A 12,039-nucleotide genomic window follows, 5' to 3' on the forward strand; every position below is an offset into this window, starting at 1 on the left:
ACATACCACCACGTCTGCTATATGCCCACTGTTTCAATAACACCGCCCTAGAAACCACCTCGCGCAAGAACCTTTTGGAGCATATTTTACTGATTGACACTCTTCCTTGCGTTTGTAATGCAAATTGACGGTATTTTTCGCTTAGTTGCTCCTTATATATTATTTTATTTTTATTATGGGAAGTACCTATCGTGATCCTGTATTATTATGTATAACACGCATGTACTATCGCGCTCAATATGAGTTGCAACGCGCGATCATCGACCGGGGTTCGTTCCGTGGGGTGCTTCCTCCAAACAGTCGCTCGGAATTCTGGGTAAAAACTTTTTCCTGAGCGGGGGTGCTGTTGTTTCCTGGAACAGCAGTTTTTCCCATAATTCCGAGCGACTGTTTGGAGGAGGCACCCCACGGAACGAACCCCGGTCGATGACCGCGCGTTGCAACTCATATTGAGCGCGATAGTACTGTAACATGTAAGTGTGACCCGCTTTTGGTGCCGAAGTTAGCGGCTGGGTATCCATGGCCGAGTCAAGCTGTCCAATGGGCAACTTTTACTATGGGCACCCTGCCACCATTTATATTCTGATGGTTAATAAAACTTATTAAACTAAAACTGTAATCGGCTACTGAACGGTCGTACCTGCAGTTACTAGACTCTACGTCTTTTATAGTGTTCGAATTTCCCGCTGCGCTTAGTTTTCTGCACATTGCCAATAGAGGGCGCCACAAAACAACAGAAGTAGTTTTTGCGAAACTGCACTAGATGTCGCAAGATAAACTGCCGAGGGGATTTCCCCGTCTTGTTTTCACGCGTGAAATCTACTGCCTTTTATTTCTTTAATTTTTACGCCGCTTATATCACATTAAGATGTTCAACTCTCAGGACCTTAAAAGTGAGATTTTTTTTTTCAAACAAAATTTATGACAGATACAAAGTTTTGAAATTGGCAATAAGACTTTTATTTCCGAAACGTACAGTTCACGCGGCCGGACCTCAGAAGCGGGGACTCCCAGCAGTTTGTTTCGCTCTGCGTGGGGCGCTACGCCACTCGTATCAAAGCAGCCGGCGCGACAGCTGTCTTCAGAAAAGGGCGCGCTGTATCAAGCAAAGGTACGTTTGGCGCGTTCATGCGTTTTGATTTGACTCGGTAGATGTTTAGAATTTCAGTTTGTTGTGTGCCGCGTGCGCGAGATTGTCAAGCGGAAAATACATTAATGTTTTTTTAATGAAGAATGCGTGTTTCAGTCAACTATCTCTAATTCGGCCTTCGAATTAAGCGAGTTCGCTTAATTAACGAGACTGCACTGTGTAGCAGTTATCACACCGAACAGGGTTTACTTGAGCTGTTATTCAAGATTTGCTGTGTTTTGCTATCAAGAAAAATGTATCAGGAAACGTACGTACGTTTCATGATACATTTGTCGGGCTTCAAGGAATGTTTGCGTATTGAAGGAACTCGTACGAGCCACGTATGCTCTCGTGCAAGGTGAATAATTCTCGTCTCGCGATTTGTAACTATCATAAATTCCGAATTTTCTCTGTGCGGCATATGAGTCAGCACATTCTGCTCTTTTTTCTCACTGGTTAAGTGAAGGTCGCAATATTCGTCGACCGCTACGTACGCATGAGCGGAATCAGTACTCCGGCGAAGCGTTTTGTCGTTAGGCAGTGCGCTGTAGTTTATGAATAGCTGAAAAATTCAAATGGGCTCACTTGTGGCTAACTCCTGAAGTAGATCAAGTGGTCGCGCACGTATGAGCTGAGCATTACGATTGCAACCGACGTGCATATGTGTACTTTGTTAAATCGCGTATGCTAACTGAACGTACAGCTTTTATCAACCGACAGTGTTGGTAAAAGGTGTACTCCCTACTTCTTCATCTAATGATGTTCAATGTTTGGACCTCACTTATGCGTATTTTCCGGTATCGAGCTGCGCCCCTGCTCGTCTCACGAAAATGGAATGGCGTTTAAAATAAAAATCGCTAACCTTCAACCACGAGGGGTGAACCATATGCCTCCGAGGAGGTTACGACAGTCTAGATGCTCAAGGCGGTGGAGGCCTGCTATTGGCGCGATCCACGGATGTGACGCGGCAGGGCTGAAATTTGTTTTATACTGTTGTCTTGCACTGTCTCTCCACATGTTCCCCTCTGCATCTTATGAACCGTTATTCTGTGACCCTAAGGTCATATTGAAAAACAAAAAGAAAAGCGCGGCTTTAACATGCCGGATCTCAGATAACAAGACCTCTCCTATACATATTTTCTACATGTGTGTGCGTATGTCACTGTGTGTGCGTGTGTGGAGGTGGGGGCAGGGGATTGTGGCCGCCCCGCCCCTCGTGCACTGCAGTGCCCTCCCCCTGATCTGATCCTCGCCCAACTAGGCGTGCTATGGTTGTCGACGTGTCTTCTGCGTACTCCGTTCAAGGAAGACAGAACAGCTGCTTACAGTAGGAAACGAAGTTTAGCCTGTTATTTCGAATGTGTTTCATCACCGTATCAATTTGCTTCATTTCTTACGCATTAAGCAGACACTTAGCCCTTGTGCCTCTTCGCACCTCAAGTTCGATAGTTAAAACCTTCTCGGCGAAGTTTCGGCAGCATCGTGAGTTGCGGTAGTTACCTTTTGGACTGGAATTCAAGCCAAAATAAGTCTATAAAGTTTTGGTTTCTATCGTCCATACCTAGCTTTTTTTTAGAGAAACCGCACCAAGCTTCAAAAATGTTTTCGCTTATAGTGTCGTTACTTTTATTTAACAATTTTTAAAGCTCGATCACGTCACTTTAACGGTCATACTACAGTATTCAAAGTTAGTACTAAGGATTGTATGGTTAGTAGTCACGTATAAGACAGTTGGGCTATTGTCTGCGCCTTTGGCATGTTTGAAAGCTAGTCTTAATCTAAGCTCACTTGATATTGGACATAATTATCTTTTAAACATTGTCTGTGCAATTTTTTGGCCTTCGGCACCTCTACACGTGAGGTAAAAGCTGTCCTGAGCGTAAAACTAAAACGGCATGCAGGGTGTCCCACATGAAGAAGAGGAGTGGTTTCAGAGAAATGGTACATTTCGTGAGAATGAAGATGCAGGTCAGGTTGTACTAGCTACCAACCCTTGGTTCGTACTAACCTGCACCTTTAGACCAAATCTGTTGAGCAAAGGCAGCGTACAGTCGGCGCAAAACGTGTGTAGGCAGAGCACTGGAGCAGTGCGCAGTAGACAAAAATTAAAAAAAAAACTAAATTAGACATCAGCTGATTATTTTTTATGTCACGAGTTCGTACATACTGATCTGTGGCTCCAGTTAGCAGCTGCGTCAAGGTCTCGCTTTAACCGCAGTGCAGTGCGCCACTCGAGTACTCTGCACAAGCGTGACTACGACTGCGTTTAGAGGCACCGGGCACACCACTTCAGCACCTCAGTTTAACGTACGGAAATCGAAACGATAACGTGAGCCATTGTTACACCGTATGAAGGTTATGAAATACATTCCCAGTCGTATTTGCTGCAAACTAGCTAAAGCACACAGAGAGTAGAGTGCGGCTCGTGCAGTTTTGAGGACAGCTTCAGCTTTAGGGTTCGCACTAATATTAAGGACACTTGACCAGAACTTCACGAAAACAGCGAAAAGTGAAATTTTTTTGCTCTAGCCACGATAGCATGTGTGTGAGAGTTAGCGCTAAGACAGTCGATCCACCAGCTCCCACCATAGCGCTGCCATGTGCACAGAACAACGAGTTTGCTCAGGCAATATGGGCAGCCTAAGTGCCAAACGAAATCTATAATAGTGAACATTCATCACTTGTTCTTTGTGTTGCGTGTGAGATAGGAGAAAGCGAAAGCCCGATGCGCAATTTGAAGACAATGCGCACAGGAAAAACGTAGTAACCGCGACGAATTCCCCCTGAAGCCTCAAGCGGCGGCGCCATGCTGGTAGCGCAACTCTTGAGTATACGAAAGGGTCACGTCGGTCTTTGTTTAAAATGTCGCTTGGCACGTTTGCCCCGCGAAGCACGCTATTCCGTAGTGGACACCATCGCCTTCGCATGCCTGTGCGCTCTATACTATTAACGCATACTAATTAATACACTCTTAAGTGAGCGACAACGTACCGGAAAGTGTAGCGGCTAGCAGTGCTGCTTTGCTGTTAGCCCTAAAATGAACAAGTCGCTTCTAACCCGTGCTTCGCTTTCCCCGGGGCACCTGTGTAAGCATATCCGTGTGGACATGATGTATGCTTTGCTAGCCTCACTTGAAAAAAAAATGCTTTGATAAAACAGCACGCTTTCCCGGTTTTAGCTCTTGACACGCTAGGTTTCGTTAACTTCTTGCAGATGCCGAGGCGTTTCACCGGCAAGCTGTGTCGCTTCCTTTTCGACCACCTCGAGTGTGCCACGTTCGGCGAGCGGCTCCGATGGCTCGACCGGGCGGCGGGCGTCTTCCAGATATTCTGGAGGCACGGCAATGGTTCGTCGTCCACGCCGGAAGAGGACTGCGCCGTGTTCATGGTGCGGCGCCCCTACCATACACGCGTGTAACTCTGTCCCTCGTTTAGTGTCTGACTTAACGGCGACTCGCTGCACGACTCGCGCTGTCCACTTCCTCGTGCTTTATGCCAGCATTTTGCTGAAAACGGATTGCTGAAAAGAAAGTATGTGCTACCATGTCCACTGTTCCTAACACGGAGAGGTTAAGCATTCTGTTGGCTTTTATTTGTGACCTGACAGTGTGGTTGACATGAAGTTGATTTCGTCTGATAGCTTGACTACCTTATATTACATTTTCCAGAGTTAATATGCACTCCATATGTTGGATGCATTTAATCTGTACATTTGGTTTGGTTGGTTTATAGGGTTTAACGTCCCAAAGCGACTAAGGCTATGAGAGACGCCGTAGTGGAGGGCTCCGGAAATTTCGACCACCTGGGGTTCTTTAACGTGCACTGACATCGCACAGTACACGGGCCTCTAGAATTTCTCCTCCAAAGAAATCCCACCGCCGCGGCCGGGATCGAACCCGCGTCTTTCGGGACAGCAGCCGAGCAATCTGTACATTTCAACCACCAAGCATAGACTGAAGCCCGCGTACGCTTCTCCGCACCGCTCATATTATAGAGCGAACCTCCATTTTGCTGACGCGCGAACGTGGCTTTTCTTAAATGAGAATGAGACCTGCTTTGCGCAGTCAAGCCCGTACTGGCATAGATTTCGGCTCCGCTGCAAAGCAGATGCACTGAGTGCAAGGATACCCATGAAAACAAAGAATTCAAGATCCTGCGAAGCGTTACTGCCGGAGACATCTCAGCATGAGAAATACAAGCTTACTGACTACAAACACTCGGTGTCAACTGCGCCGTCACGGAAGCTCGGCCTGAAAGCCAACGGAATTTATGCTTTTATAGCGGCATCTATAAGAAGGGGATGCAAAGCTTAGCGAAGCGCCCAGCGGTGCCCCAGCTATACCAGGTGTTTGAGGGAAGACTAAGTAATTTTCATAATAGAGGTTTTGTGGTCAAAAAAATATGACTTTTGAGGCATAGTATTACCAGTGTTGGCGGACACCAGAAAACCGGTGAATCGTTTTAAGTAGCAAATTGGTTTAATTTTTAATAATTTACTTTTTAACTGTTAGAGTTAGGCGCCTAATTGCAGTTAGCGATTTGTAGCCGGTCGTTAGTAATAGCCATATCAGTTTTTAGAATTTCGAAAACGCAATTATCCTCGGCGCTATGACTCGACAAATTTTGGCTACATCGTGCCAAAATATATGCGCTTTCGAAAAGCATGCAGGCAAATGAACCTTTCTAGTGCACGTAACTAGTCAAAAAAGCCAAATTTTGCCGAGCCACAGCGCCAACGGTAATCGTGTTATATCAATTATAAAAACCGATACGGCTATTATCAACTACCGGCTACAAACCTCTAATTGCAGCTAGACGCCTAACTCTAATAGTTAAAAATAAATTATTAAAAATTAGTTCACCAGCTTAGTACTTAAAATGATTCACCGGTTTTCTGGTATCAGCCAACACTTGTAACACTATGCTGAAAGAGCCATATTTTTACCTGAAAAAAACCTGTATTTGAGAACTACTTAAAATATTCCCTGAAACACCTGGTATATCTCCTGTCCCGCCATGGCTCTCGAGCTCGACAGTGCCGGTAGATCGCCATGTTGGTTAATCACTGGTAGGCCGCGGTCCGTTCGGAGTCCCTCTGACGAAGGTGACCACACCTGGGTCTTGAATGTACGCGGCGGCAGCGACAAGGTGCGGCAGAGTAGGGCACAGCAAATAACGGATAATCGTGGCGTCGTACCATAACGTCCAAGAAAGCGATCGAGGTGCGCTTTACGGCTACCACGAAGCATTAAATCTGACACGGAGCAGGATTACGATGCCAATTTCGCATACGCGAACACACAGCGTCGTTTCAGTCATTTCCTCAGTTGTCGCTAGCGCACGTACGGGCATTCGCATCGTCCCCTTGGCCCACGCTCACGTCATGACCGTTCTGCGGAGGTTATTGCGCGGTGATGACTGACGGTTAAGTACATTTGAAAATTGAGGTTTGCGGCGTGAAGAGAACTTTATTTCACGGCAGCACTTTCGCTAATTGCAACCGGAAGCGTACATTCTTTAGAACTGCTGTACAGGTAGCAGCAATATGAGAGGAGACGCTTATTTAGCACTTAAAAGTCATATTTATTTTCAAGCATTATGAGGGTCATTCTTACAGAGGAAAACTTCTTAGTGAAAAAGGAGAGAATAGCTTTTTCCTCGTGCTCGGGGAGAAATCATTGGTTACGTGAAAATCAGTGGTTCCTTTAATATTGCTTCTACCTGTACGAATTCCATGAAAGTTTATCTCTGTTTCAACAGCCGGTTTAATGAAGATATCGGAGATGTTTTCAAAGTCATGATGAAGCAACATCGGTATAGTTGTGAAGCCGAGTCGACTGCACGCTCAGCGTGCAGTGTTTATTGTGCTTCCTTACCGGCTAGCTGGCCCCTTGGCAGTGCATGCACGTTACGCTTAATCATCTTAAACGATTACGAGTGAGGATGCTCGAACGCTATCGTGGGCAGACTCGGTTATGTTCGAAAGGGCCTCTACATCACGCCCAGGAGGAATGCAACTGCGAGAGAGGCAAATGCGTCCATACAAATCTTATGCCGTTGACTGGCTTTTGATAGGCGCTGTATACACGTGCTCAAAAAAAGATGTATCCTCCAGCCCCTCTTCCGCCCGTGTTCAGTGTATACTGCTGTGTAATAGGAGCGTATTGGCATTCATTGCGATTCCTTGTATTGTTCCCGTTTCCTGTTTTACATTCTGGGCATTGTAAGTCAAGCACACGCACTCGCTGATACTCGTGGCGTTTCAATGGTTTGCACGGAAAAGGAGCATGCGAGCAACAAAGGTCGTGCTAAGTTTCACACGTTTTACTTTGTTTGCAGGAATGGCATCATTACAAGACCCGACGAACCAAGGAGTGCGCGCCTATGGAAGCTAAGCAGCGGTTCCGCGCAGCCATGAACAAGATGAAGCTGAGTACAGTGAGCAGCTGGAAGAATTGGCCTTTGGAGAAGAACTTCCAGTACAGAAAGTTCCCCAAAGATGACCTAGGTCAGTTCTGAGTGCATCTTTTCAATGGCCCGCTGTCCCTACACGCACAGTTCAAGTAGCTTTGAAAGCGCGTGACTGAAAGAAAAAGCGAGGTCTGCACAGATGTCTCCCTTTAGGTAGTGCGCTAGCGCTTTGAATTGTTGCCCTATGAACAAACCTCTTGTTACTGTTCGTGTTGGTAAGACCCGCATGGCGACATCGGCATTTGATGCTGTTATGACGGCTCGGAACACATGTGACCTCTGAATGGTGTTCGGCCTAGCAGGTCGGGAGACTCGCAAAGCTGCCTTCTGTGGCCAGTATCAGAGTGAATGGGAAGCACCGAATCTGTTACTGAGGTCATCGTATTGTGGCCTCGAGTGTGCTGCTATCAAGGTACGGCCTCAGAGTGTGTCCACGTGCCCCTGGGTTAGTACCAGAGAAGTTCTCCGATTATGCTCTCTCTTCCATCGTTCCCCATTATTATTTCTATTTGCATGCCTATAGCCTTTGTGGCACAGCAAGAACTGAGGTATCGGCTTAGTAGTGTCAGGCGGAACGATGACAGGGTGCAGCCTTGGTAGACCGAGCGTTAGCGTTGTTCCAGCAGGTGCAAGTCGAGGAAAATCAGATTTTGTAGGGCGCTCAGGAAAAATCATTTCGGAAAGACGTCTTTGTAAGGCTTTGTACTGATTCCAAGATGTTTCTTGCGATAAAAAAATGGTGTTTCAGGGCCCTTTTAATTTAAGCGCTTCCTTTTTCTGACACGTAATTATTGATAAATGTCATACTGTTCGACTCTTTCTGCAGAATACCTTCTAAAGAAAATGGACCAGCGTGTTCCCGCCTCGCCCGGCTGGTCGCCAGATGACATGTCCGACGCGGACTCTGTGATGACGTCGCCCAACTTCGTGTCGGACTCCGACGCCTACTCTGAGCCCGCCTCGCCACCCGCTGTGTCAGCCACGGTTTTCCAGCCCACGGTGGGGAAACAGCCGAGCTTTGTGCAGCACCCGGAAAAACGCTGGAATTGGGGGGTTGCCTTGAATACGTTTGCGACGCCGGCGAGTTCTGAGCCGTCGTTCCCGCCGCTTGAAAACGGTAGCCACGAGCCCTCTTTTTGTGATACAGAGGAAGTGTGCAGGTGGCTGAACCTCCAAGAGTTTTGTGCTGGCAATGACCTGTTGCAAGACGTGCGAGAATGCCGTCGAGACGAGTTTGATTGTTATTCTTTGCCAAGCATGGAAGAAGGAGACCTTACCGCCTCAATTCCTGGCTTTGACAAGTTCTTCGGCCCTCTAGTCCCTTATAGCGATTCTTTTGACGGACAAGGTTCCTCTTTTGCTGTTTTAAATCATTTTCATTCCTTTCATTAAAAATGCGCTTTGACTTGCGGGTGGCCTTTTGTAAGATCTGAGAAGCAGTTCCAGGCTCTCACAACCAATCAGAGACGCTACCGCAAAAATAAAAATTATTAACTCCCCACTGTCTCCTGATCAGGGAGTTAAAATGCTTCATTCTGTTAGGTATGTTTCAAGTTCCCATTCAGTATTACGCTTTCCATTTATTTGTTGCCCTTCATTGCGAGAACCAAGGTCAGCTTTGAGACGAAATCAACGCCTCATAGCAATGAAGGTTCTTGAGAGACTGGCGGCGGCTGCCAACAAAATGTGGGCTGTGTGTGTTAATACATTGATCTCTTCGGAACCAGCTCAAGCAGACTCTGTGATACTCTCCAAGTACTTCAAAAATGTTGGTGCATGTTTGTACATATTTGTATATTTTAGTCATGGAGTTTTGGTTTGCGAAAATAAATAACGTTCTATGGTGTGTTATGTGCGACTTCATGTGCTGTATTTTGACGGTCAGCTGTGACGCCGACTGTTGGTAGTTTTAGTCGCAAAAAACGTTGATCGCTGCTATCAAGAAACTCTGCGGCGTAAACCGTTGTCTCATTTCACCAAAATGACATCTAGATGCCACAGACATCTGAAGCTCTTTTTACAGGGTGCAAACCGTGCTTCCTGTTTTCTGGGAGTATAGCTTTTACGGGTCCGTAATGTATGTCAGAAAATAATGGCCCCACTCTCTTCTCTGTAAAGCCGTACTGTTCTTAATGTTATATACGCGAGGCCGCTCAAATGGCTCAAAGGAAAAACATGCACCGTATCGTCAGCCATTCGAACAGTTTGTCTGGAGGGTGCATGTTGTTTTTGAGTAATACACTGGATATGACTGGCTTCTCGTGTTGCATTAATGATGAGTGGTGGCTCATATGTTGTGTCCTGGCCATTTCGGGTCGGTCAGCAGTGGCAAGTTATTTCTGTGTGGACCTGCAAAGCAGCAAGATAGAAAAGTCTTTTTCCTGTCATTGGAAAATTGCCTGCGCACGGATCGGGAAATTTTACTGCTGGGAGATTTCAATTCTATTTGTAAAAATGAGGATCGATGAGTGTAGCACGGATGTTACGACCACATTTCTGCTGTTCTCGCTTACTTCATCTGTGAACACAATCTTGTTGACATTGGTCGATTAGAAAGCGATAGTATATATGTCACGCATTTCCAATCCTCTTCGAATGCTCGACTTGGCAGGATCCACGTTTCTGCTGGCGCATTAACTGCAGTGTGCACGACTGTTGGGTGACGGGAATATTTTCCAGCGACCACTACATGGTGTCTGCTGAGATAGGAAGGTACACTCAGCATCTACTCCAACATCGGTGGTAGCTTTGGCAGCTAAATAATTCTCTCCTCTCATATGAAAATTTTCAGCGTTGTGTAGTTGCTTGCTTCAAAGATACGTGGGCTCTACAGGGTCAGAAGTCTCCTGGCCCAGATGGTCTAAGTAGTGAGTTCTATAACACGTTTACGCCTTGTCTAACAACTGCCTTGTCGGAAGTCTCCAGTGTTGCGTATACGAGGTGGGCTTTTTACCTCCTGCGTCTATTCTGATCACGCCATAGTAATCCCGAAAAGCACAGATGCAGATCGGTTGAAAACTGTTGAAGGGTATCGTCCGATATCCTTAAGTAACGTGGATTACAAGATAAAATGCGTAGGTTCTTCACGTCTGCAGCTTGTGGCATTACATTTATTAGGGCCGCACCAAGTGTGTGGAATCAAAGGCCGTAGTATCCAAAACCCTATCCATATCTCGGTGTTGGAGACGGTACCAGACGAGGTTAGCCAAGTGGCTCTTATTCAGATTGGTCCAGCAAAAGCGTTTGGTAAGGTGCGTCAAGAATTTTCGTTTGCAGTTTTGAAGAATGCCGACATTGGCGATGTCTTCCTAAAAAGCACAGAACTATATTATAAAGCGATAGAAGACTGCTCGTTAATCAAAAGCTTACAAAACCTATTCCACTTAGCACTTAGATTATTGGTTAGACAGGGCTGCGCCTACTATTGCCTTCGTTACTTGCTTTATATCTTGAGCCCATATGCCTTAGCTATTCGTGGCATCTCGCTATCGCAATGAGAAGTTAATATTTTGGCATATGCTGATGACGTTGACCTTTTTTATGGCGATTAAATAGTGTGCTGGGGGTTTTGCACGTAACTGAGCAGTTTTGTGAGAGTTTGGGTACGGCTCTTAACCCTGATCAATCAAAGGGGTTTTGGCTAGGACACTGGGATACGAAATAAAGCCCTTTTGGAGGCATCAGGCGGTACTCTGAAGACTTACAATATTTGGAGGTTTCTTTGCATCAGTATCGCAAAAGTGGCCGGGCCTCACTGAGATTTTCAAATCTCGTCCGCAAGGCGACAAACCCAGGCTTCGATGGGTAGGGAGCATTCTGTGTTTACACGAGCACAAGTGTGCAACATCTTCTTGGTTACGAAGCTTGTCTACGTAATGCAAGTGCCGCATAGTGCAAGGAAAAAAGTACAGGCGTTGCATAGAATTTTGGCGACTTTTGTGTGGCGCTCTCAGTGGGAGCCTATGCATCGAGGCAATTTGTTTCTCCCTCTGGAGTATGGTAGTGGTCTTCAGCACTTATTTGTCTATCGGCTTGATTCAAGTTTTTTTCTTTTTAACTGCAAATCATCCCTTCCTCGTAGCTGTGCTTAAACGATTAAGTACCCATTTGCCTATACTCTTTGTTCCCATTGGTCATAGACGTGAGGGGCCTTTGTGGGGTTTTAGAGGAGCGGAGTCTTGGCTCTGACGTCATGCCACGTGACTCGCCACGCGTCGCCACAGCTGCGTATGCGGAGGCGACGGTACTCTCGCAGCTGCCGGAAATCGTGTGACGCGCCGTTCATTATAAAAGAGCATGTGACGTGTGCTTACCTTCACACAAAGCCATGGATGAGCAACGTGCCGCAACTAGTGCTCCGACGATGTATCGTCGCCGTCAGGCGGAATCTGGTGATATTTACGATTCGGAAAGGCGTCAGATTGGATGACCATGTTTAAC

General features: G+C 46.3%; 1 protein-coding gene across 1 annotated transcript; it reads left to right on the forward strand.

Moving 5' to 3' along the window:
• The first annotated feature begins 1,065 nt into the window (after positions 1-1,065).
• On the forward strand, positions 1,066-9,283 carry LOC149351162 (uncharacterized). Its single transcript, XM_089576979.1, has 4 exons — positions 1,066-1,111; positions 4,343-4,516; positions 7,468-7,636; positions 8,426-9,283. The coding sequence occupies exons 2-4, from the start codon at positions 4,343-4,345 to the stop codon at positions 8,989-8,991; spliced, it is 909 nt and encodes a 302-aa protein (XP_089433105.1). The 5' UTR covers positions 1,066-1,111; the 3' UTR covers positions 8,992-9,283.
• Positions 9,284-12,039: the final 2,756 nt, after the last annotated feature.

Source organism: Amblyomma mixtum, chromosome 3, assembly GCF_055824585.1.
Source record: "Amblyomma mixtum isolate Tamu chromosome 3, ASM5582458v1, whole genome shotgun sequence".
NCBI classification, from domain to species: Eukaryota; Metazoa; Arthropoda; class Arachnida; order Ixodida; family Ixodidae; genus Amblyomma; species Amblyomma mixtum.

Coding starts and splice junctions, on each gene's coding strand:
- LOC149351162 (XM_089576979.1), top strand. CDS start 4,343: ATGCCGAGGCGTTTCACCGGCAAGCTGTGTCGCTTCCTTTTCGACCAC. Junction 4,517..7,467: donor AGGACTGCGCCGTGTTCATG/GTGCGGCGCCCC, acceptor CTTTGTTTGCAG/GAATGGCATCATTACAAGAC. Junction 7,637..8,425: donor GTTCCCCAAAGATGACCTAG/GTCAGTTCTGAG, acceptor CTCTTTCTGCAG/AATACCTTCTAAAGAAAATG.